Source organism: Gouania willdenowi, chromosome 22 (assembly GCF_900634775.1).
Source record: "Gouania willdenowi chromosome 22, fGouWil2.1, whole genome shotgun sequence".
NCBI classification, from domain to species: domain Eukaryota; kingdom Metazoa; phylum Chordata; class Actinopteri; order Blenniiformes; family Gobiesocidae; genus Gouania; species Gouania willdenowi.
Genome location: NC_041065.1, coordinates 21,910,447 through 21,937,091, shown reverse-complemented (window position 1 = coordinate 21,937,091; position 26,645 = coordinate 21,910,447). Strand labels below are relative to the sequence as shown.

Here is a 26,645-nt window from a genome sequence, read left to right as displayed (position 1 = left end):
GTGCTGCATTTAAACCATGGCAACACACCTAATTCCGCACGCTCTGTCCACAAAGGCCTCGCAAACCCACCCCCACCCCAGCTCCTTCTCTTCTGTCTAATTAAACAGTGTCTTCTGTTGGCATCTAACATCTGTGCTTCTGTTCCAGGGGGTCCTGCTGACCGCTCTCTCTACTTATGCCTCCCCATGTAGCTAATGGAAGAGCGAATGGGAGTTCCCTTTGCTTCGGGCTTTCCACGCAGCTACTGGAAGGACAGAGTGGTCCCTGAACAGAGCCTTACCCCAAAATCCAACCTGCATGTTAAATAAAACAATTATACTAAAGTGATCCTGACTGAACTTAAACTTTACCAATTTGAAGCATCTCAACCACTTTGTACTGTGAATTGTGTTCTCTTCAAAGAGATGTTTTCATCTGTTGTTTTGACCACCTTTGGTGCCTTGTTTTTTTTTAGGTATTTACTACATATCCTGTTTGCTTTTGTATGGAAAAGGTATATAAGCACGTGTGGGCAACTGTCGTGTGTGTTTGTGTGGTTCCATGCGAGTGTTTCTCATTTGTTTTGTGCCACTATGACAGATGTTTATATGTATAAACACAAAGATGAACATTTTGTAGAAGATGTAGTTGCACATTTCCCACCAACGAGCACTGTCATGTTCTCTTGTGTTGCATTTGGAAATCCCAAACTGTGCCTAACAGGATATTGGAGCTCTCTATAAGTGGGAAAGCCTCCAAGTCCCAGGGGGATTCATGGGACACCCCGGACTGGTTGCACGATTTTTAGGCTTGTTGATTTAGAAGGTCGTGGGAATCTATGAATTGATTGGGGTTTTCAGTCATGCATAATTTGTTTTAGGTGTGGGTAAGAGAATTATGATCTAAGGAATTATGAGTCATAAATCACATCAGTTCAGGTTTGCTGTAGAAAAAGGATTTAATTTTTTTTTTTTTTTTTTTTTTTTTTTTTTTTTTTTTTTTTTTTTTTTTTTTTTTTTTTTTTTTTTTTTTCTCTTGTCTGCACATTCTGTCGAAGGTTAACACTACAAGAAGTGCAATCTTTTAACAGCAATGCATATTTTGTTATTGCAATTAAATAAATTTATTTATTTCATTGCATAATTGTGACCATCACCAGCCCTCCCTAGGGAAGGGTAAGAAATACTTTATTAAAGGGAGGATGTAAAAAAAGAGAGGGCAGTGTTACACCAAGGTGAGGGGTTGGAGAGGGGTGGGGAAGTTAACAGGGAAGAGGAATACAAGATAGGAAATGGAATGGGTGGGGAGTAGTCGATAGATTTCAAGTGATGCGATGTGAAATTGTGGTTGTGTATATTGTGCTTATTGTTGAGTTATCAAGCCAGTTTGGTGACCAGTGTGCGGCTTAGGAATAATGGTGGTGGCCGTGAGCAGAGGAAGAAGTGAGCGGAAGCCCCACAAAACAGGCACCTGGGAACAACGCGTCCGTGGCCGAGCCCAGCACGAGTGCCATCCCACAGCCCAAGGCCAGCGCATCCACGACAAACGTACCTCCAAGAACCGCCACCGCAAAACCCACGAGTCGCCCCCGGGCCCCGGAAGCAGCCAGGCCAGCAGCAAGAGCGGGCAACCCGGGGGCCCCCGGCGACCACCACACGGCCAGGCAGCCCCCCGAACGCCCCCAAGATCCCAAACCGAGAGGCAACCATCGCCCCCCCCCACACACACCCGAGAAAGCCCCAAGGAGCCAAGGACCCAGCGCACCACGCCACCAATCCAACCCCCAACCCCCGACCCCCCACCCCACCCCACCCCCCACCCCCCACACACCCCCGCGCCCAACCCCCCGAGGGGAGGGCCCAGAGAGCCCCCCGCCCGAGACCCCAGCGGAGGAGCCGAAGCCCACGCCCAGCAGACGACCAGAGCCACGCCGAACGGGCAGCCGGCGGGCACCCGCCGCCGGGCCCAGAGCCAGCAGGGACCCGACCCCAGGCCAGAGGGACCCGGAATGAACGCAGCACCAGGAGCAGCCCGCCCAGGGAGGACGACCACACCCCAAGCCGCACAAGGCACCAGGGGGCCGCCGGGAGTCCCCCCGCCGGCCCCCAGGCACCCCAACCCAGCCCCCCATGGCGCCCCAAATCACCTATTGTTGATGTCGCCCGCGCAACGGGCCCCAGCTTTTTTATTTTTTTATTTTTTTTTTAAAAGCCAGGGCCCCCTCCAAGGGCCAAGCCAGACCGCCTTGTGCATCCCCAGCACCCTGCCCCACGGGGCACCGCCCAAGCAGGGGCCGCACCACCAGGCATGCAAGGGCGCGGCACGCGGCACCCGCCCCGAAAGACCCCCGCCAGGACCGGCCCGGCCAGCCAGCCAATCACCCCGGGCCCCAGGAGCACCCCCCGGGACCAGGACCCCCCAAGGGCAAGTCCCCGGGCCAAGCCCCCCGGGACGCACCCCCCACCCCCGCCCAGGACCCGGCCACAGCCCAGCAGGACCGCACAGCCCCGGACAGCCCAAGGCCAGCAGCCCAGGGCCCGCCGCCCCCCGGGCAGCGCCAGCCACGGAGCAGCGCCACCCACCGGCCCGCGAGCAACCGGCGATCCCCACCGCGGGGACGGAGGCACCCCAAAGGCACACATCAAGCGCGGAACCGCAGCCCCGAGCCAAAGATGCCCCGGACCCACCCACCAGTCCGCAGACGGCAGGACAGACCCACCAGGCGGCCGACAGCAACCTCCACCACCGGAACAGCCAGCGCCGCCCCCCAGCAAACAGCATCGCCCCGAGGCACCCAGCAACCCCGCCCCAACCCCGGTGAGGACACCAGCACACCCCCAGCACACCCACCCCCCAAACCGGCGAGGCAGGCCGCCCCAGGCCCGCACACCGCGGGGCCCGCCCCCAAGGCCACCAGCCGACGAAACAAGCACCAAGCCCCACCCAAGGGGAGGAAGCGTCCCCGCGCTCCACCAGGCCGACACCGCCCGGAAAGACCCCGCAAGGAGAGACCCCAGCAAAGCCCCCCCGAGACCCACCGCCACGCCCGACCACACCATCCTGATGTATTTTCACTCTATGTAGTGGCCCAGCCACCAACAGAGGGGCCAGGCCCCCACCGGAGAGGCCCAAATATGTGAGCCAACCCACCACCTAGAAAAAGGATTTAAAAGCATTGGAACAGGTTGTTGTCGCATTAATCCTGTCATGAACCTACAGCAAATGCTCCTTTAGAAGGAATAGAAATGTCTATTTTTTTTTACCATTGCGCTGCATTCAAACCTGGTAGATGATGATATAATCCACCTATGAACAAGTTGTGATCTGCAATTTAGATTAAAGAAGAGCGAGGGTTGCACAAATGATGGTAAGTCGAGTTCTAGTTTGGGCCGGCCCTAAAAGTAAACATGTAAAATGACAAAAATATACAGAAAATATACAAATGGACCACAGATTTACACAAATGACAGAAAAAACACACACAAAACAAAATATATACAGAAATGACAGGAAATTAAACAAAAAATGACAGAATAAAATACAAAATGGTAACAAAAACATTCAAACCTGTATTAATAATCTGATTAATCATTATTCTAAATGCTGACATGAATGTTGATGTGTCATCTGATCAAATAATAACATTTCTTTGTGTCCCTCTCTATGATAAAAGTCATCCATACCTGATTTTTTTAACACTTGAAATACTATATTTATATTGTGTGTGTGTGTATGTATATATATATATATATATATATATATATATATACACATTTAACCCTGTTATTGTGTATATATCCTTCCTTATATTCGTGTTCCATCAATTTATTCTTTGCTACTATCCTTTATTCTTCTGCTGCTGTACAAACATATGGTAATATTGATGTCCACCTAAAATCATTTATTATTAATACGCTTTGGTTTTGTTATTTCAGTTTTTTTTTTTTTTTTTTTTTTACTTTTTTCACCTAACCCCACGTGTAAGAGTGGTTCATCATTTCTTTCAGAAATCAAATCCCATGAAAATACAATAGGTCATAACTCAAATCAGGCTTATAGACAACTCTACGCACATCATTTAAATACAGGACAATTTATAAAAAAAATAATAATAATTGTGAAATAATGTGTTGTTCTGATCAAGATCATGAATCTGAAACTATAACATTCGCCCATGTAATAAAATGTATCTCTATCCTAATGTCAGTTTAATCAATAAGATCAGTAATATTGTTTACACGCCAAAAAGCCGCTGTTAAGAGACAAATTATTTGTTGCTAAAAAAGGAAATACGATTCATTTGATGTTGGCATTTTTTTTTCTTTCAGTCCAGTTGTCGGCGAGCTTAAACCAAAAAGCAGATGTGATCATTAAAAATGATGCCTTTCCTAATGTAAACTGTGGTCAATGCATATATCTGTTCAATACCCTAGGAAATAAAATAAAGCAGCCCACATCCTGTAATACAGTCCACATAGGAAAGAGATCGTCCTGTCTAGTTTACAGTTACACTCTCACTGATTGGCATGTTGGGTCCTCTCAATGTTAAGCTGGCCTTGTAATTATGATGGCATGAGATGAAAACTAATGTTGCTTTAAATGGGAGGTTTCTCTAATGACCCGTCTGTTTTGGTTGATTCATTTTCCTACCTGGATGCTGTTGGCATGATACCATGGCAACCAGAGTGATTACATTAGAGCCTTTAAATGGTAGATGTGTAATCCAGGCACTTGCCAAACAGTCTACTTCACTCCCTTTCATGCGCCGTGACCACAAACCACAGTCCCAGAGTGTGTGGGCAGATCTGACCCTCGCTTGTCCTCTCAGACAGAGAAACTCACCAGAATCATGTTTCTCATTTTCACCCCAGCTCCCTGTGTGACAGCACAGGGTGTCAGTGTGTTTGAGGGCGTAATAAGGTAAGCGAAGGCCACCATGGGTTGACAGCAGGAGAGCTCACTGCTTGTTTATTCATTAAATAAAAAATAACGCAATCTCTCCATTTCTGTAACACTTTGTGCAGCAAAACTCCAGGAATCATCCCCATACGACTACAAAGAAATTCACAAGAATCAACATTTATTAAAAGTTCAGATGAACTTTCTCTGAAATCACATTTGAAATAAATAGACTAGTACAGTGCCCGTCGGAAGTATGTATTCATATAATGGGAGGAGCTTAAGTGGAGTTGTCAATTATGGCCAAATGAGTATGTGTTTGAGGGTTGGATGTACAAAGAGGTGTACATACTCTGTACTCTGTAGTGTTATAAAGGGGTTTATTTGTGGGTGCAAAGTAAAATAGCGTGTGCAATTTCCCTGGTTTAATTCTTTGGGACATGCGCACGATAAATGCGTCTGTTGTTTTTTACCCGTTTTTATATTTTTGTTGTTTGGTGTATTTTTCTGTTATGTATGTTTGTTGCAGTCATTATGTGTGTGTGTGTGTGTGTGTGTGTTTTAGCCTTTTTATGTATATTAACAGTAACTTTGTTGGTTTTTGTTGTCATCTTGTGTGTTTCTGAAGTCATTTTGTATATTTCTGTTGTCTTTTTGTGTACTTTTTGTATAAATATTGTTAAGGTTTTTATTTTATCTCATTAATTTGATATAATTTTATTATGAATACCTTATGTGTGGACTCTCTCTCCGACCGTGGACTTCATGCTGCGGACAACATTGAATTGGCACTTTTAGTCCGTCTCAGTCCGTGGTTTTGCGCGTGCGCACGTTGCTACTCCAGCTCTTCAGTGATCGATTGGCTGTGGTGCACACACGTGACTACGGTGTGCAGTGATTGGCACTATGCGCGCACGTGAATGTAATGGCTCCGGCGGACGACGGTTTTTATGAAATTATTCATTAACTGTAGCATTACAGTACAAACAAATGCGACGTTGCACAGCTTTGAACCAAGCTGCAGCTATGTAGTAAGTATGAACTCTGTCTGTCCCTGAACACCAGAGATATTTGAGGCACAGACACACACAGACACACACAGACAGACAGACATTCCTTGCTTTTATAGAGAGATGTATTTTCAATGCGTTCTGACCTTTTATACACTAACTGAATAAAAAAGGCTTTATTAGTGTAAGAGCTGACTTACATTGATTTCATTATGTTGCACATAACTAAATAACTACAGCTTATTCAGTCTAGTTGCATGTACTGTGCAGGGACACCAAAAGTCATCACAATTGTTTTTCTTTATTTTTGATCGAGTTTCAATCATACCAAATGAAAATTGATTACATTTTAGTTGACTAAATCAGTCTAAGATTTACTGTGATAAAATCACTTTACCTTGATTATTTAACTTGTATTCTTATGTTTTAAATTCCTTTGTAGAGATGACTCATAATTAACTTTCACATCATGGCTTGCCCCTTCGCACTAACTTCAAAGCAACTCATTTGAGAGGAAAAAACAACTGATAATAAGCTTGTTTTATGTAAATAGAATTTTTTCAAGTCTCAATTTTAGTCATTCATCTTCATTTGTCTTTAGGTCATTTCTAGTTTTTGTCAGATGAAAAAAGTATAGTCGACGCAAACTGTGATGAAAACTAAACTAATAGTCGAGAAAATTAGTATTTTTAATTTCATAAACTCTTAATGCATGCAAAAAGGAGTTTGTGATTGTCCGTGTGACGGGTATTGAAAGTTAAATCAAACTTCTGGTGCTGCGTTGAGGACAATGATCAAAAATTGCTCATAGGCACATATTCAATATTGTCAAGATTAACCAAGTCTTTGATTTTGACAATACCAAAATAAAGCAAGTACACTATAAATAACTGATGAACAGATAATACTTTGATTGTCTTAGTCATGATCCAGGACTATGCTGTAGTAAATTTGTCTGAACTTTTTAAAATAAAATACCCGGAACAATTATTAAAGGGGCAGTATTATGAAAAATGTACTTTATAATAGTTTTGCTACAGTGGTATACATCGCTTTAGCCTCATTCAGAGGGCCAAAGTTAATTTTCCACGCCAGGTGACATCATGTAGCGGAAACTCCTCCTCCTGACAATCCTGGCTCTTCCTCCCTACATAAGAATATGAGCTCCTCCCTCTCAAACTACCTCTCTGCATTTAACCCCTCCCTGAGGAGCAGTGGGCAGCCACAGTGTAGAACCCAGGGAGCAGTAACAATCAGTTCCATTTTTAGTACCCGTTATATCGCCTCGTATCGCCTTTGACATGATCTGATGTGTTTGTGACCCAATGCGGTTGGACAAAACAGTGGATTAGCTCCCCGAATGGACTATTCCTGTAATCAGCAGTGATGAAGAGGAGAAGAAAGCGATGTGTTAAAACAGTTAAAACAGCTGAGTAACTCTGCTGCAGCTGCTGTGATAATTTTGTCTGACTCACAATCACAATAGCCGATTAAATAGCCATGTGATTTACTGTAATGTTTAGTTTTTTGGCTGAAAACAATAACAAGAGTGTGTGCATAGCAACAAAAAAAAATGCTATGGTAATAAAACTGTTGTGTGGAGTCAGCGTCTATGGACACGCCCACTCATGCATATGCACGAAAGCCCCAAAACAGCCCGTTTTTAGAAGCGTCATTAAAGTGACTTTTCCGATGACTAAAAGTCTGGAAAAAAGAAGAGTTTGGGAGAATAAACCTCAAATACTACTTGGGGTTCTTAGAACAAAAGAAAATGAGTGAAAAATAGCCTAATTCTGGACCTTTAGGACAAAATACATTTAACTTTTTAAAAACTTTTTAGAATTGGTAAAGAGAGGAGAAAAAACATGTTTCAAATATATAATTCTACATCGAGCCCTCATTGATTAGATAGAATTGTAGCAGTTGTCGATGTTCTCCATTTGACTGAGTGTAAGGCGAGACTTTAACACTAAGGAGACCCTAAGGTAAACAAACTGCTCAATATGAGTTCAAGGCTCATTAATTAAACTGAAGGGGCAAAGGATGGCAACCATTATCAGACAAGAGGCCACAATAATGTGTTTTTTTCTTTATCAAAGGGCCAATCTGAGCATTAACACAGAAGAGTAATTTTGTGCATTTTTCTGTCATTGTTTATGTGCATTTCTGTCATCCTTTTGTGTATTTTTCCTGTAAAATGTAAAATTTTGGAGTCATATTGTGTATTTGTGTTGTCATTTAGCATTTTCTAGAGTCTTTTTTGTGTATTTCTGTTGTCGTTTGTTTGCAGTATTGTGGGCTTGCAGAGTCATTTTCTTGGTATTTTTCTTGTCTTTTTTGTGTACTTGTGTTGTCATTTTCTGTAATTCTGTATGTTCTTTGAGTCATTTGTGTTATTTTGAGTTTTTTGTGTATTTTTGTTGTCATTTTGTTGATTTTTGTAGTCGTTTTGTGTGTTTCTGAATTATTTTCTGTGTTTTTCTTGTCTTTTACTGTATTTTTTTGTAGTCCTGTAAAATTTTAAGGATATTCTTGCTGTTGTTTTGTGTATTATAATATCATTTTGTGTGTTTACTTTAGGGGGCCGCATACAATTGGACTGAGGGCCGCCAGTGAAGTCCAGTTAAAATATGAGGGGAAAAAATACATTTAGATTATTTGGACTGTTGAAGACTGTTGAAGACTTTTACAGGAGAGGTGAAATGGAACACAAATGGATTGATGTGTTACAGACGGAAGAATGAAAAATAATTTAAGGGATGAAACGGGGGAAAGAGGAAGTCCAACTGTGTGCAGAAAGCAGCTGTTGGGAAAAATTCCCAGTGTGGACTTCTTTTTGGCCCCTGTCGAGGTCCACTTGTGAAATCATGTGGGATTACTGTGTGAACTGATGAGCTCCATCGGGATCACAAATGGGAGAGGGTTGAATCCACACTTAGATCTGCTTTTGTGTAACTTTTTGATTGCCGATAACTTTGTTCTTCCTCTGCGATTCAAACTTTATCTCACCTCCTTGGGGCTCAGATGTGTAAAACAAAGGACAAATCAATAATTCCGGCTGTGATTAATGAAGTCTAACCACTTCTGAGGTAACGCCATTGACCCTAAGCACTAGCATCTTAAACTAGAACAATTCTGAGACTGAGGAGAGGAAGAGATTAAAGATTAGAGGGACAGGAAGGAACTCCATGGACTTCTCAACTCTCATTTTGTACACACACTCATGTCTCTCCCTGTCACACACACTGGTCTGACATCTGTTGTGGATGGAAAGTGTCACACTGCAGTCTCTGTTGGGGCCGTCGTCACAGATGTTCACAGCGAGGTTCTCCGTCCATCCCTCCACCCTTGGGAGAGGATCCATTCTTAACACAATGATATTAACAAGCCAAATCCCCCCTGCAACGCGCGCGCGCGTGTGCGTGTGTGTGCATGCGTGTGTGTGTGTGTGTGTGTGATATGTGTGGAGGAGGAAGCAGTTTGTGTAAGCAAAGATAAGGACAGTGTGGGTTTAAGTAAAGCACAGATGCGGGTGTGTAGTCTCAAGAAATCCATATCTGTGTTTGCTAATTAATTTGAGAGTGAGAGTGTGTGTGTGTGTGTGATAGTAGTTTCCTGTTGCCTGCTGGTCATTAATAAACATGATCATGAATGTTTCATCCTCATCAGTGGGGTAGCAAAGGAGCCCTCATGGGTGATATTGACAGTCACACACACACACACTCACACACTCGACAGATTGGACGAGTAGCAGGAGGGAGGTTTGAAGCTTGACACTGAGTGAGTGTTTTACAAGAAGGACAAACTGGCTGAAATGTTTACTCAGACCTGCTTTAGTGCTCCTTTGTTCTAACTCAAGTAATCAGGGATTTCTCTACCATTGGCAGTGTTTAAAAAAATAAATAAAAAGTATGTATGTTATGATTGGCTTCATACTTGTCGTTCAGCTTTACTCTAATTACTGTGTCTGTTTTCTTATACACAGTAAGCAACACGAAGGACACACTCACACGAGGCTATCAACACTGTGTCTGCTTGGTTACACATGCACGGTAGCGTACGCAATAGTGAAAAGTTCTAATAATAATAATAATGGCTTGGATTTATTTATAGCACTTTTTTCAAGGAGACTGAAAGCGCGTTACAGAAACCATTATTCATTCACACCAGTCGCTCACACAGTCATACCGGTGGTGGTAAGCTACAATGTAGCCACAGTTGTCCTGGGGCTGACTGACAGAAGCGTGGCTGCCATTTCGCGCCGACGGCCCCTCTGACCACCACCAACATTCATGCACAATTCATACAAGGCAACGTGGGTAAAGGACACAACGACAATATCTCGGATAGAGCGGGATTCAAACCCCCAACCCTTCGGTTGCTGGACGACCCACTCTACCACTGTTCCACAGTCGGCCCATGATGACTTAAAGTGATGATTACATATGGGTCACTCCATTTCAACGAACGACCCTCACGCTTTTGTTAAAATTGGCACCAAATGTTCTCCAGTCATTTTAATGATCAAATCCAAAATATTACCACTGTGCACTAAATAGATTTGGAGATATGGCCATATTAGTAAGCATGGTGCATTTTGTCCAAAAATTCTGGCCGCCTTAATTTTGGCCATTCTCGGGACTGCATATCTATGTAACTGGTTTACTTAAACCAATGAAATTTGCTGTGGTATCTAACAATGACATACAGACATAAAATAAATACACACAACTATCATCAATGATAACAGAAACCTTCCACCAACATTTAAAATGGCACTAATCAATGATTTTACCTTGCAAAATGCCAAGTTTTGGGGTCTAAATGAGCAACTTGTAGTACCCTTAGCCCCTTTATGTTTTTGGGAAAGATACATGGGCTACCTGGCTGTGTAATTCCAGAATATTGTAACTCTGGGACTTATCCTTATCAAGTTATAGCCTCCTAAAAAACATTGGGGAACATTTGGTGCAAATTTTTATAAAATCTTAGACAACAGCCTGGTGTGCCCTGAATTTGAGGTATTTGAGATGGAATGACATATGCATGATGCAAGCAATCCTCCACAATAAATCTGCACATTTCCGAGTGCTGATTTTTTTCTTCAAATAAATCCAAAAACGTAAAATAAATTATCAAAAAGTTTAGTTTAATGTTTAGTCAAAAGTCGAATGAACAACGTTTGCATAGCTAAGCACAGTGTTATGGAAATTCCTACAGTTGGCTAAAAAGGGTTAAAGGTGTTTAAGAGGTTATCTCATTAGGTCATTTTACAAAAGCCATTACTGGTGGATAAATGATCACTGGATCAATGATTATTGTGTTGTTTATGGGATGAGCCCATAGTGTGAGCGCTTGTGTGTATTATGTTGAAAACTTCCCAGAAACCGGCACACGCTTTTCCAAGCCTTTAAAACCTCCATCAGTTCCACTTCATCATATATTTGGCTAAAGGTAATGAACACCAGCGGGCTGATCACACCGCCTTGATCTTTCGAAATCTGTCATCTTTCCTTTGTGTTCCCGCCTCCCTCCCGTACGCCTCTGATGACTCCCAAATTTCCTATCTTTTTAATTCGCCACCGTCTGCTCCATTTCTTTGTGCTAACTCCTGAGTGACGCCTCCAACTCTCAGGGGGTGAATCTGCCTCTGAACATCATAAACAAGCAACCAGACAGCGTGGAGGCCCTCAGGGCTAATTAGCAGCTAGCTGCTGCTAACAAACCACACTGGGTGTTGGTGGTGGAGAGGCTGAGGAAGTGGGATGAACGAACATGAAGTCTGTTTGCTCATGTGTGGGCGGGACAAAACACTCACTCTTCACCGTAATAATAATAACAGCGATGTCTTGTTTGGGCGGTTGACGAAGCAGGTGTACCGGCTGTAGGAAAATGCTGAGTCATACTTTAATAACATGCTTTTTAAGGTCGTCCCTGATGAAGGAAGAGCAACTACAGTCTATCAATGCTCTGGGCTGAGATTTGGTTGCAAAGTAGATGAACACGGGGGAATTTATTTATAAGATTTTGTGATTAAGAAGGTTAAGTCTGTCCCTACTTTTAGGATTAGAACTGAAAACCTTTCTATTTGAAAACGCTTATTGTTTAGATGTCCCAGTGCAGGGGACATTCGGTGAAACATTGCTGAACTACAAAACAAGGCTTTTATTTTGGCCGACCTATAGAGTTTATCTGTATTTACCATTTAGTGCCAATTTTTGCTATTTCCATTGAGTATGGACGTGTACAGTTAATTATCCTACCCTCACAGTGATTTACTTTTTTCCTTATATTCTTAAACATCAAAGTAGTTCAAATCAACATCAACATACTTTGCAATTTGCAAATGCTGAGGTGCAAATGGGAGTCTTTTATTAGTCGAGAGCAGGGGTGGGCAACTTTTATTATAGTGGGGGCTGCAAAAATGTGATTATCTGATCCGAGGGATATATTATTAACATTCATGTTAGCATTTGGAATCATGATGAATCGGCACATTAATACAGGCAAGAACAAACGGCTTGTGTATTTTTTGTTGACATTTTGTATTTTTTTTTCTTTTTATTTTTGCATATTCTTGTTCTTGTTTTGTGTGTTTTTAGATTAATTATGCGTATTTTGAAGTCATTTTGTATATTTTTCTGTCATTTTCTGTCTTTTTTAATTTATTTTATACAAATGCAACCAAGAGGCCTTCTAGTATTTTCCGTGAAAGCAAAATGTCAATTCAAAAGCAGGGTTAAACTCAGAGAACACATTTTGTGTAAGTAGCTCTACATATATGACAAAGCCTATTCTTCTTCTAAATGACATTCTAATAAACTGGTATTTACAAGTTAAACTGAGTAAACAACTGTTTCCCAGTGTGCATTGCGTACAGACACTGCCTGGCTCAAAAACAGTAATCCCCTGAATGAATCTAAGCAATAAGACAATAAGATAAGTGGTGCATGAGTGACTGTGTTTCAGCCTAAGTGACGCAGCGAGGAGCTTCTCGATTGTTAAACAATAATCGGTTTCAGAAAGGCCATATATTTCATGCATTAGGCAGAGAAAACGTGATGAAAGCCATTTTTAACTCGTTTGGAGACATCTTTGCACTATTCCAATTAGCTGGAGCCATTTGTGGCTTATTACTGAAGATCATTTTAGTTATGATCATTTCAGTTATGATGCTGAAAGTTGGGTCATATATTTCTGTGATTGTTTTCTACTGTATCTCTGCGGTTGTTTGCCTTTGTGTCATCTACATTCACTTTTTGGTAGCTTGAAAATGACTGAAGTTCCATCCGTGGATTTCTATCTATATCCATTTAATTCTTCCACTCACTGAACCCAGCAGCTTGTGGTAGGTTCAGTTCTTTTCGTTCCTAACATTACCCATCATCAGATGACTGAGTTATGCTTAAAGCTTTACAAAAAGCCCTTTGCTGCACAAACCAGTGTGGCCACAAAAGCTCAACCAGCAACCACAGACTGACAGTGAGAGACTGGAGACACTACCGACTGTCCACGGTGCCAAGTTAGCTTGTTTCTAATGCACAATGTGCTGTGCTGTCAAACATCTCGCCTAGCTTACTCAGCATCTCTGCAAACCTCCCTTTTCTTTAAACTGTGCCCTTCACCCCCAACTTATCTAAGGGGCACCGAATGTAAAGTTGCACATGCTAAAATAAACAGCAACTTTTTGCAACATTTAGCAACAAGCCACGTTTACAAAACTTATGTGATTTTTTTTTTTACAGCAATATTTGTGAAATTTGCAATAATTATTTCTCATGAAAGTATTGACCCTTGATTGTTTGTAAACTTTGAGAAGTATTTTGTTGGGTGGGGCTTAGCCTGGAGGCAAAACCACAATTGTCTTTGATTCCTCTGGAATCCTATGAAACTTTAATTTACATCCAATAACATTATTCCTCCCTCCTGTTTTTGCCTCCAGCTAGAGTTGTGACATCACTCGTGACGTGGGCCATTAAGGGGTCTATAGTGTCAATGTTAAATCAAAATGTTGAATATTAAATATAAACGTTACATTTAAATATAAAGGGTAAATCCAAATCTAAATGCTAAATGTTGAATCTAAACCCAAAAGTTTCACCTGTGACATTTAGATTTAGATAAAACATTTAGCATTTAACGATTATATTTCGATTTAATATTTAGCATTCAGATTTAGATTTAATATTGACAAATTTTTATGAGAAAAAAAATTATCACAAATATTGCTGTAAATCTTGTCGAAAGTAACATTAAATTCACATACTTGCTAAATGTTACAAAAAGTTGCTGTTTATTTTAGCATGTGCAACTTTACAAACAGTGCAAGATACTTATCCACTTATCCCACTCATCAAACAGAGTCCATAGAACTAATACGATCCCTTGTTGCCCAGACCGTGCAGAGAACCACACCAAAACTCTCCCTGCTGTGCTCCACAGCTGGACGGAAATGAGTAGGTGCTTCAGTGGCAGTTGGTCGTCTCCTTGACAACATGTGTTTATTACCTTTTGTGGCACTCCCCCTGCCCTCATGTGCTAATGACCCCTCTACAATAACTACAGCAGAACCAGGGGCATAAAGTCACTTTTAGGCAGGTTGTCGTTATGTTTGGGGTTTTGTGAGTGAACAAGATTATCAGAGTCAACAGTTGGTAGACATTAATCCCTAAAATGTAAGCATTGTGTCTGCTTCGTACACCCTGTTTGATCTGATGGGTTTAATTCTGGTCGCACACACACACACACAGACACACATGGTGGGATGTGTACAAGGAAAGGTAGTGACAGGCATGCAGCCCACTGATAACACACACCTCCTCAGTATGCAAACACACTCTGACTTGGCAAATAAAGCCTCCCTCCCTTCCCGTTTCTGAAAGTGTGTGCAGAGGCAGAACGCTTGCTACCATATTTCTAGTTGAGTGAATGAGACTGAAATAAGACATTACCACGAAAGCTAAAAAACGTGTGTGTTCCTTTTCACGGGAACAATGATTTCTTCTCGTTGCCTGATTTCTTCTATTTGTGACAGAAACCTGCTCATGCTCAATAAATCAGTGACTGTAATTTATGTTTTTGTACAACACGGGGGCACTGGAGGTGATTTCATCTGCGTTTCTGGCTACAGGCAGAGACAGGGAATTGCATAGGGCCCCATAAGCTACTAGCGGACCCCAGAGCTGAGTCGACCCGAGAATAAAATGTTCCTACGCTCATCGCTAGTATGCTTAAAAATGAAAGTACAATAAAATATACAAATGAACCACTACAATTAGATATACCTAGTGCTTTTAGGGTGTTATCAAGTCTTTGTTCAACTGTAAATGTGTTCAATTGATGAAAAGTTAATTTGCTTTAGTCCCTGGTTTCTCATCACAGTAGTTTAAACTAAACAAACATTATATACTTCAACGTAATTCCATTTACATTCATTACCCTGTATTATTTTACTACCACAAGGGACAATCCATTGGGCCATGTGTCTAATTTTCCACAAAAAGACGACTTTTGATTACTTCACATAACATCCTTTCATACAAATTTGTCCCTTCTTCAAAATTAGAATCTGATTAGACCAAAGTAGCTGTGATCAATCTTAATCTTTAACCAGACCTTTGAGTCGTCTTTATTTGTGGAGAAACTTGTACTGTCTGCCTTTGCCTTTGTTTGCCGGTTAACAGACCCAAGGGTGTCTGATCCCTTTAAGGGACTGTCACACATCTTAAAGGGCCCATGTTAAGCTAAATTGACTTTTCTGTGCATTAAACATCATAAAAGTGTTATTTGGGCTTCATACACATGCCCAAAGTATTTTTTTCATTGATTCCCTCAATCGTTAGTTCGAGGGTGATTTGCTCCTTTCTTACTGCAGGGTGACCCCAAACACCTCACTCCAAATTGATGACGCGTTCCCACTTTACTGACGAATTCTACGCGACACTGAGCTGGAGAAGCCGCGCCTCCAGGAAGCTCTCTGCAGTCATTGACATGTTAATAGAGACGCCCTAGAAGGTGAGCATTTCAGCGTCCTTCGTGCAGTGCTATGTATGTATTTTCAACAGTCTATGTATGTACTGGCAAACGCCCCGCCCCCAGGAAGTCAGTGTCCCGTCTATAGACACGCCCACTCATAAATATGCAGAAGTAGGCAGCAAATCAGCCAGTTTGTGTAAAGTTGCTCAGAAAGTGACTTTTCAGAGGCTAAAACTCTGGAAAACAGGCGAGTTTGGGAAAATGAACCTGAAATACTGTTTTTCGGGGTTCTTAGAACAAATGGAGATGGGTGAAAAATAGCATGACATGGGACCTTTAAAGGAGCATAGGGCAGGATTTGACTCAAAATAAACATTCATTTTAATTTTTTTTAATGCTAATAGGTGATGAAACGCTCTAAACCAAAGAGAATGAGTCCACACATATTTCTACCTATTGCCTAGAAAGGATTGTGTGATACATTTTGCACTGCTTTTCGGAGACTGATTTTCCCGCCCGGTTCTGCGGACGTGGAGACAAATGACGCTGATGGTGATGTCAAATGACGCTGGTTCTCATTCTCAACAGCTTGGAGAGCCGTCCCAAGAAACCGGAAATAAAAAAGAATGAGAAAAAGACGGCTTGGAGACCTCTGCTTCATTCTACATCCAACACAGATTAGCTGTGGCTGCTGAAGCAGGAATGAAAAATTCTGCAGCGCAAATGACACTATGTGACCGAACCCGATCATCAGTTCTGAATATCTCTCCGAACCCGACTCGTCCAGTGCCGTCGTGTCCCGTCAGGTATCCATCCTCTATCCACAGTATCAGCTGTGCTCCGCGAGTTGATGCACGCCCCCGTGACGGCTTGGCTGATTGTTGCAGTTACACTAACCACAGTGGTGTCACTATGGAGTCTGATTGATACATTCTGTCCTACGCTCCTTTAAGAGACTACTATTATTGTTATTACTAAAGAGAGAAAAAGTATATGACCCTGATGATAGATATATTCAGAGGGACAAAGACCTGATTTGTGTCTATGACAAAAATGTTTTACTCGCAATTTCTTTTCTTTAAATAGAATTGCAGTGCTCAATCTGAGATTCCCTCATAGCCATTTCAAAGCAAATTCATGAGATTCCTCCTGCACCTTTAACTTTGATAACAAAAACAAACTGCTACGCCATAAACAAGTCCATATTGATTTGTTGAAAAAGTTAAGACAATCTCTTCAAATGTTAAAAATATTGCCAGCCTTTCATGAGAGAAAGACATTTTTCACCACTTATATGAGTTTCTTCCCAGCCAGGCCCAAAGATCATATATACTGTATATAGATGGATGAACTTTCAATTACCCAATGGGTAGAGCAAATGATGCCCTATTCTATCACTTTGTCGGCCCATTGTTGATAATTGTCTAGGGTGGATGGGGCCTTATCAAACCATTGGATAAGGCAGCAACATTTTAGCTCACAGTGACTTTGACTAATTGTGCTTTGAGACCAACATGTGTTCAGTTCATTACAGAGTGGGAAAATTGAAGGACCAAAGAGAGTTCTGGGAAAGCATTTACAAATACATTAAAATAATTTTGACCTTTGGTCAGCCTAACTAGCACTTGTGCCACGATTTGGACAAGAGTTTGACCTTGACCATGTTTCTATGAGCCTATAGTTTGTCCTGCAGCGGCTGTGAACCTGTGACGCGGCAAAAATCCTGGACTGAGCTGATCAGTGGATACCACCCAGGCTAGAGGCATGTGCCGACCCTTGATAAGAGGGGCAAGGGAGAGATGGAGAGAGCCAGTGCAGTTTTTAAGGCAAGAGAAATAGTTACACACACTCCCACTGTGGCTAGTAATTAGTGTTGCTGCAGAAGGTGGGTGGAGATAGGGGATTCCTCTCCTGCATAACTAAAAGGACAGATGATAGACGGCTGTTTATTTTTTTTTTAAGCCAATCCTCAAGTGCTTGTGACATTGTGCAAACATATGCTCATTTCATCTTGTGTCAAAGGTCAAACTCGGGCTGTAATCGGTTAATAATTCAGTAATGAGACAAATTCCCAACTGAATGATGCTCTATCCTTTGTTCCCACTACTGTTTGATTCCTAAAGGAAAGCAGAAGGGTGTCTACTAACTTTCAATAAGAAGAATCACAGATTCTCTAACTCAGAGCCTATTCTTTTGTGAAGAGAGAATCTTTCCTGAAGAGGTTTGGTTTTGTGCTGAGTGGAGAACAGGAGGTGAGAAAGATGAGCACTGCAGATTTTAAGTGCCGCACTCCAAGAATTCAGTCAGCTCTGAACACACCCTACTCTAAGTAAGTACCACACTGACCTCATATGGTCAGAAGGAGTACTTCCACAACAGAACTCTGAAACCTAACCTCTAGAACAGATTTCCATCTCAACCCCCATATAGACAAGAGCAAGACTTTGAAGTAGAGTCATTAGAAGAACTCCTTCATGTGACTGTAAAAACCATTTACAAGGCAAAAATGCAGCACTAAATAATTGACTTCCTCACAGTGGGAACTATGTTTGTACCCTGCTGACAGTTACCATTGGGGCGTGAGAAAAGGAAATGTATCATTGTTCTTTGTCATAATGGTTCCTGAGCTTTGATGCTGCTCTCATGCTGAGGTAATCCTCAGCTAAAGGTCAGGCTTGATTTGCCTTGTTCCCCATGGGCCCGGCTAACATTTAAAGACAGAATGATGAGCAAATGGTGCAGCATGATTGGGTATCATTAGCCTTTAAAGCAAGTGGGGGGGGGGGGGGGCATCCGAGGGGCTGGATTGAAATAAATAAATAAATAGCAGGACTAGATCCTTGAGGAGGCCAGTTTTAGCCCATGGGCTGAAAGTTTTTCCCGCTTGCAGATTCAAATTTTAAGTAAGATTATTGTATACTCAAAAAGATTTCCTCTTTGATTCATGGAACATGGTTATAAAAAACCAAAGGCTACTGGCCATCTCTAGAGAAGAGTTTTATTTCTTGTTATTCCTTGGAAATGCAAGCCAACTGCTGAGGGCTTAAGTGTGTGTTTGAGAGGTGACAGCGGTTGATTCAAAGTCCCAGCCTGTCAAATCTTTCTGCGGGGAGGTCAGTGAGAGGGCTGGACGTTGGAGGCTCGCTCGGACCATTGGGATCCAGGGTTGGAGCTGGGAATTTATGGACCGAGGCATACAATACTAAAAGATACTAGGGTATTTCCAACACTGCATTACCCCCAAACTTTGAGAAAGATCAATAAATACTTTCTCCTGGGCCTAGCCTCCAATGAAAGAATGGTTGGAATAACTGGGACATTAAGCTGCACAGTGCATAGAATCTTACTATATTTCTCTTTGAAATGGAGTAGAGAATAACAATAGTTTCACTTAGACAATAGAGTGTACAATAACTCTTGGCTCTCTGACACTAGCCTGCATACATTAGAGCTTAGAAAGGCACTGGGTGATAGGATGTGCTGAGAAAGCACTTTGTCAAGCTGGTCGCATTGGTGCAAGGTGAATGATAAGCTAACAAACTTAGCACATCTCTCATCGTATGTCTAGTCTCCCTTTTGTTCAGATAGGCAAATAGCAGGTAGCTTATGTTACTTTAATCACATCTGAACTTGTGAAGATACTTAATCACCTCTAGCGTACTTAATAAAACAATACAGTAGAACATTTGTCTAAGGCTTTATGGGTTTTAGGGTTGCCTCAACTTTGCCCTGAGCAACATTAACTGGGACGTCGCCACATCATGTATTCCTGACATGTTGGGATATTTAGGACTTTCACTTGGAATATTTTTCTGGTTTCAATGTATATTGTTTGAAACAGGCATTTTAAATTACCAAGAAACTTACTGATTGAGATTTGTTTGAAAGGATACATGAACGCATAGTTAAGTAGTGAGAAATTGACGTTTGTCCGAGCAGCTTAAAAGTTGTTCTTTGCCATGGTTGATTCAAATGTCTATAATCTTAGTGTCTTTCATTCCCAAAATAAATTTGCTTTTCTTCCCATTATGTTTGAGTCAGCTGAGGCTGTGAATTGGGCTTAAAATAGTCACGAGTCAAGACTTACAAGCTTTAGTTAAAAATGATGAAAATATAGGAAAACATGATGCTAAAATGTTTTTTTTCCCACTTTCATAACAGAATTATACTTGAACTCGATACTGTTTTGATTGACTTGATTCACAACTTAAAAGTAGACTATTTTTTCCCCCGAAGTTAAAACTTGTTCTTCGACCCTCTGTAGGACTAAGTTTGTTTGAATGAAATGAATGAAAAAGCAAACAGTTTAAGTATTATTAAAAGTGTAGGCATACAAGGTAAATACTAATTAGCATTTACGACATTTTTCTTCTTCACATATAGTGTAGAGTCTAGACGTGTTGATGTTTACCTGCATTTTTAACAAGCTAAAATCAGAACCTTTTAAACAACTATTAAAAAGAAATGTATCCAAGTATTTTGATGTAACCCTGACTGAAAAACCCATTGGTTAAAAAAAATTAAATATAAATTAGATAAATTATCATTCTAGACTGGAGTTTAGTGTGTGACATCTAATTGGCCATAACTTCAACTCATGACAATATGAAGCAAAAAAACTCTGATCCACCTTCAACTTTTATTCAACATCACAACTCCTATTATAGACATTTTGGTCTGAAAGAAGAGATGATGGGTTTCTAGAGGCGTGTCAAAACAGAAAACCACCACAAGTATGAAAAACAAGAGACAGGTCAGTTAAAACATGGCTACAGGCCTGCATGCACAGTGCAGTGGAGGATACAAGGTTAACTTCTTGGTGAGTGCTTTACAAGCCAATCAAAAGCTACCAATCACAAAGTAGTTAGTTTGACGCAGTGGCAAGGTCTTTTTTAGAGAGCTTTCACAAAGCAAAGTACGTCAGAAACGACCGCATCTATTCAAAAAAAGGCACAATCCCCTCAACAGCCACCCAGCGAGGAAAACGCTTAGGGAAAAAGAACAGGCTGACGTCATGAGAAGCTAAACACTAAAGTAAAGTATCCAACTAAAGTAGCATACTCTGCAGGTGGATGGTACAGCAGCAACTTGAGTTACAAGAACATCAAATCGACTGAGTTGGCCGTGCTCAATTCGTTATCACTTCCTGGGTCAGAAAACAGTCCTAAGCGTTGGTTTTAAACAGACAATGCATTTTTATTTTGAACTAAAAACATCAGAACATCCGTCTGTCCATTTCCTCCAACCCGTTTTACCATTTTCTGTTTGTTTCACCGTGTGATTTGAAAAAAGTTACAGACACTTTATTTTTCCATTTACATCTTTGTGATTTAAAATGTTTATTTATTCCCCAGTGAAAGCAGCTGTACTGATCTCATTCTACGTGAGCCGTTTGTTCGGTTTAGAGAGCAGTGAAGGACAACATAAAAAGCATTCATGAAAAACTTTGCAGCAGCATTTAAAAAGAAGTAAATGAGACAGAAACATGGCCGGCAGCTGCCACTTTCAAGTATGTCTGCATTCAATCCTTGTCGAACAGCGAGAACTTTGCACTTACTTCCACAGGAAGGTCAGAGCTAATTTCCCTCTTTTACAATTGAAACATTTTGGCAGGTGATAAAATCCATCAGACTTACGTATTACCTGAAATGGGTGGTGTTGTATTACAACTTTTTTTTTTTTAAAAACGGAAGAAATAAAATACAAACAAAATATACTATTCATAGATGAGCTAAAATCCTTCTGTTAAAGTACACTGGACTTCATGATAGATAAAATTGTTTGTTTCTGGTTATTAAGAAAGCTGTGTACGTCAGTGTAGGCCATGTCCCATGTTGTGGTGGTGGTGGTGGTTAGCTGACATGAGTACAGAGAAGAAGAGACAACTATACAAAATGATCTTTTACCTACTGAGTGATGATTATGTCCCCTCAGTGTCTGAGTCAGTGTCTACCACTGGCTGACTTGCAGCTTCCACCACCGGCTCTCTTTGTTCACTGTCTGCATCCTGAGGAGATGCAAACGGCTCCTGCTGCAGGTCTGCCACACTGTTTGGGAGCAAAGGGTCAATGTGGGACTCAGGAAAAGCCTGGGGAGAGGCCTCGGGCATGGGCTCGACCGCAGCGATGTCCATTCCCGGCCCATTTTCACACCGGGACTGAGGAGAAAAGGCTCTCTCATAAGGGTCCTCCTCGTTCTTCGGAAGGTTTTCCAGGTTTTCCAGAGGTTCGGTTGTATCTCCAGGGGGACTTTTTGTTAGTGTGAAGGCCACAGGTGAGTGGTGTAATGAGGCTTCCGCCAGCGGAGAGCAATGGCTAGGGGTCTCTGGATCAGGGGTGTCAGGAGAAGAAATGGTCTTGGATGGAGATGGGTCTATGGGCTGGGACAGTGGTGACATCCTGTGTACGTCAGTCTCTGATAACTGTGGAGACTGAGTGGGAGCCTCTGCCAGGGTGGTCTGATTTTTGTTGGGAGGTGAATGGACCAAAGGAGGAGACTGAGCCCGCGGTTCCTCAGAGGGGGCGGGGCTTTCTTTCTCAGGCATGGAAAGGGCTGATTGGTTCTGGGAGAGAGGCAGAGACTTGACCTGAACCTGAGGGGGAGGCGGATTCAAACCAAGGAGGGGGGGTTTAGCCTGAGCTTGAGGCAAGAGTGGAGACTGGAATCGCTGTTGAAACGGAGGATTCAACTTGAGTGGGGACAGCAGCTTGCCGTGGTTCAGACCTAGGTTGGGGTTGAGGGTTGGTGTTGGGAGCAGTGGTGTAGGCAGAGGGAGGATGGGTGTCCAGCCTCCACGTTCTCTCTCACGGTCCCTATCTTTCTCCTGGTTTCTCTCACGTTCTTGGTCTCTGGTACGATCTCTGCCTCGCTGCCCATCCCTGTTACGCTCCCCCTCACGGCTGTGGCGGCTGCCGTTCATTTCCTTTCTGAAGTCAAACTCTCTTTCGTCTCTGTCTCTCTGCCTGTCCCAGGGATTTCTTCTTTCATCTAGATCCTGGTGTATCTCACTTTCAAATGGAGCACCGCCACCCCCGCTACGGTTCCAGGCTGGTGCACTCGCATTTACACACGTTGCTCCACCTGTTACCCCAGGGCGGCTCTCAAATCGGTTAGGCAAGTTCTGTCCTGACCCAGAGCGCTCCTCCAGGAAACCCTTTGAACCACCTAGGGCTGGGGGTCCTCCCCTCATGCCATCTCTTTCATCAAAGTCCCCTCTGGTTTGGTTCCAGCGGTTATCAGGAGTAAAGCCTGCAAGAGCCTGCAGACGTCCTACGAGACTCGATCTGGGTGGTGGGGCACCCGGGGTCTGGAGCAGGGGAGGCCTGACACTACCTCCAACAGGCTCCCTTTGCTCAGGCATAGGTGTTCGCAACAAGCCTTGGCTCGGCTTTTCCATTGGTGGAAAGCGGTAGTCCTGGTCTTTGCCCTCATCAGCCCTAGATGCAGACTGATTTTCTGATTTGGACAGACTTTCATTAGCAACGTTGGGGATCCTGTTGAATGGGTCTAACTGGGAGAAGGGAGCTCTAGCCCGAGCTTGAGCCTGAAGCGTAGTGTCAAGTAGGCCAGCTGCTTGCTGGGGTGGGCCCTGGTGCATTAGAAGTGGGAAGCGAGCGGCAGCTCCGGGATGGAGGAGGCTAGGGCGGACATCTAAGGGCAGTAGGCCAGGCATTCGCTGCCCAGTCAAACCAGACTGATGCAATGGGTGGCCAAGGGAAGCGGAAGGGTGCATACCAAGAAGACCCATCCCACTGCGGACTGCATTCTGCATGCCTGAGGACGTACACAAAACTGTGTTAAACTTCTGTTATACAAACTATTACCATTCAGACAATAATCAACAAATATCCAGCATGAAAACAAATACCTTTTTGTAAGAATGCATCAACATTTCCTCACCTTGCAGTGTAAACTCTGCAGCATCCAAACCATTTGCAGACTGTTGAGACTTGTCGATACCGGCTTGGACTCCCACTGGGTTGAACATACTAGCTCCAGGCATAGCTGAGGGCATGAAGCCCCCAGAAATGGTGCTGGTTGGAGGAAGCATTGCACCAAATGGAGATTCCTTGATCGCATCTTGACTGGAGATGACCGGTGGCTGCACCATAGCTATTGGAGAACAATTGACACAAAATGACAACAAGTTAAAACATTTAAAGCATTGGTTTTCAAAGAAATACTCCAATAAAAAATACATACATGCTGTCACTGGGGCCAAGCCTGACGTCTGTGCAGTCGGCATGAAACCTACACAACAGAAAATTGTGTATTTTTTATTACATCTAATGTTTTATGATTAATGTGCAAGTGTCCAAACTGATATAATGTTACCAGGTGGAGGCTGTGAAGCATTAAAGCCAGCTCGAATGAAGGGTGGTGGGGGCCCAAAACCTGGAGGGGGTATGCCCATGGTCACAGGGAACGTAGGAGGTACCAGACCCACGGTACTTTGAACTGCTTGGGCCACTGGGAGCTGAGAGAGTCAGAGACGTAAATGTAAATTTAAAGCAAGTACATGTTACCAGTTAGTTTTAAGCTTTATTCAGTGCCGTGAATGTTTATGCATAACTGTTAAGACTGTACCTGTACAGGCATCATAGTAACCTGTTGACTGTAGGTCTCTGTTTGGGTGTGAGGAGCTGCTGGAGTCTCTGTGCTTCCTGTTTGACTTGTAGTATCTTTGGGTGTGTCTGAATTCTTAACCGTCTCCCACTCTAAAAAAAAAAAAAAAAAAAAAAAAAGTGAAATATGTAACACAAATTAGAGTGTGTAACTTGTTAGTGGATATCTTTTTGATTCCCACCAAATCCCTGATTTCTTCAGTAAGTTTTGAATCAACCAGCCTTGTGGCGACCCACAGTTCTCCCGCTCCTGTCCTCCCATGTAATATGTGATTGTCTTTTCATGTTCCTTGGACGGTATGTAACCGAAATGTAAATTTCCCCTTTGTGGGACGAACAAATCTTATCTCATCATAAATACTTTTTTTTTTTTTACCATCATCAACAGTCTCCTGGTCAATGATTCCTCCTTCAGCAAAGCCATCCAAGTCATCCATCTTAACCTTCTCCCAGGGAATGTAGGTGACACCAAGATCCACATCCCAAAATTGCTTGTACTCCTGCTTCACCCCTTTGTTCAGAGCCCATGCGATCTGAATTACATAAAGCAATTGCAAGTAAAAGTATTATTATTAGAAAACAGGGCCGTTTTTGGAAAATTTATTCTTTTTTTCAAGAAGGGTTAAAGGAAAGGGTCATTGAATGCAATTAAATAAATAAATTAGAAACCTTGATGATCTTGGAGCCGATTTTAAAAGAGCCAGTGCTGAGTTTCTGACGTGCACGGTATGCATCTTGCCTGTGGACCATACAGATGTAGGCACAGCCTCTGGGAGGGATCATCTGTTGAGACAACACGCACTGATTACATCACAGCAACATTTAAAGACACAGCAGACTTGTTGGGCAGATGCAACCTGAGCAACCGCATCGCTTTTCCATTTGAGTGCTACATAGAGACTAAACCTAGACAAAAGGCTTCATATGGGAGATAAACCAGCTTACATTGATAGACTCGATCTGGCCAAACTCTTCAAACAGATTGGTGAGGTCTTGCTGAGTCGCTTTTTTGTCTACCTGGCCCACCCACAGAGTTGTGCTGCACACTGAGAGAGACAGACAAAAAGTGAATTTCTATAATGTAGAAAAACTTTTGACAGGAAAAAAAAAATCTAACTGGTGAAGAAGAAACAACAAATGACGTCCTATTACCACTAAGAGTCTTTGATCGTACAGGAGGCAGTCCTTTTTTCTGCCGCTCCTTCTCTCGCTCACGGGCACGTCTTTCACTCGAGTAAGACCGGGACGTCTTCCTCTTGCGATCTCTGGAGCGTGAGCGAGACCGCTTTCGGTGCTTCCGTTTCCGAGAGCCAGAGCGGGAACGGGACCGTCTTCTTTTTGGGGACCTGCAGTATAACAGATAGCAAACCCTTACAGCTTTTCCTAAGGCCAGATTTTTGTGGTTTATTGTTTTCTGTGATGTGAACAGAACAAATAATTAAAAAAGCCCTGAAATTCTATGTCTAATTTCTCCACTGTTATGGCAGAAAAAAAAATTTCATCCTCCAGTTCTATAGAATTAAATGGTGTATTATTTAAACTGTGAGACAGAAATCAGTACATTTCCATTGGCTGAACTTGAATAGCCACTTAAAGCACAAATAACACTTCTGCAATTAGTTTAACATTGAAATTTTGGTTCCACAAACGAGGTCTAAGATCGAATTGGAACTGACCGAGAGCGTGACCTTGATCGTGTCCTGGACCTCGTGGTTTTCTTCTCCTCGCCCCCAAACATTTCTTCCTCAATTCCATCGGGACAATCGTCCAACTCCATGTCCTGAAAAAATTTGGTTATTTTTATGGTTTCTGTAGAAAATTGCTGTCATATCGATCTCCAGACATGAGCTTAAGGGTGTTGAATGTTGAAATTGCTATATTTTACGAAAGGACAAGATATCACATTTCAGTGTCTACCTGCTGTTGGTTGTCCATAGAGTCATCCATCTTATTGTCTTGGTCAGCAAGTTGTGGCTGGCTGCTGCTCTGACCAGCCGAACTGTCTGGACCAAAGATTGAGTCCTGCCCTTCAATGCTCAGTGTCTACCGGAAAAACAAAGTCAATGTTTATAATCATTTATATGACCTCATTTAATTTTCTTAGCCCACGTCCTTCTACTAAAGCAGACATAGGCGAATAGCGGCCCAGGGGCCACA

At 42.5% G+C, this 26,645-nt stretch overlaps 2 protein-coding genes across 3 annotated transcripts in view; both read right to left on the bottom strand.

The window, feature by feature from the left end:
• The window catches only part of tiam2a (TIAM Rac1 associated GEF 2a), a 97,989-nt gene extending 76,165 nt beyond the window's left edge, over positions 1 to 21,824 (bottom strand). Inside the window, exon 1 of the mRNA XM_028437237.1 lies at positions 21,771 to 21,824. The gene's annotated coding sequence lies outside the window, so the exon portion shown is untranslated. The remainder of the gene's footprint in view (positions 1 to 21,770) is intronic.
• The window catches only part of scaf8 (SR-related CTD-associated factor 8), a 30,064-nt gene continuing 23,910 nt past the window's right edge, over positions 20,492 to 26,645 (bottom strand). For both annotated transcript variants that reach the window (XM_028437232.1, XM_028437233.1), the window contains 11 exons: positions 26,406 to 26,531; positions 26,165 to 26,268; positions 25,641 to 25,834; positions 25,434 to 25,534; positions 25,158 to 25,271; positions 24,865 to 25,021; positions 24,451 to 24,581; positions 24,199 to 24,340; positions 24,067 to 24,114; positions 23,764 to 23,976; positions 20,492 to 23,637 (listed from right to left, as the gene is read on the bottom strand). In XM_028437232.1, the coding sequence (XP_028293033.1) occupies positions 21,785 to 23,637; positions 23,764 to 23,976; positions 24,067 to 24,114; positions 24,199 to 24,340; positions 24,451 to 24,581; positions 24,865 to 25,021; positions 25,158 to 25,271; positions 25,434 to 25,534; positions 25,641 to 25,834; positions 26,165 to 26,268; positions 26,406 to 26,531 (3,183 nt within the window). In that variant the 3' untranslated portion in view covers positions 20,492 to 21,784. The remainder of the gene's footprint in view (positions 23,638 to 23,763; positions 23,977 to 24,066; positions 24,115 to 24,198; positions 24,341 to 24,450; positions 24,582 to 24,864; positions 25,022 to 25,157; positions 25,272 to 25,433; positions 25,535 to 25,640; positions 25,835 to 26,164; positions 26,269 to 26,405; positions 26,532 to 26,645) is intronic.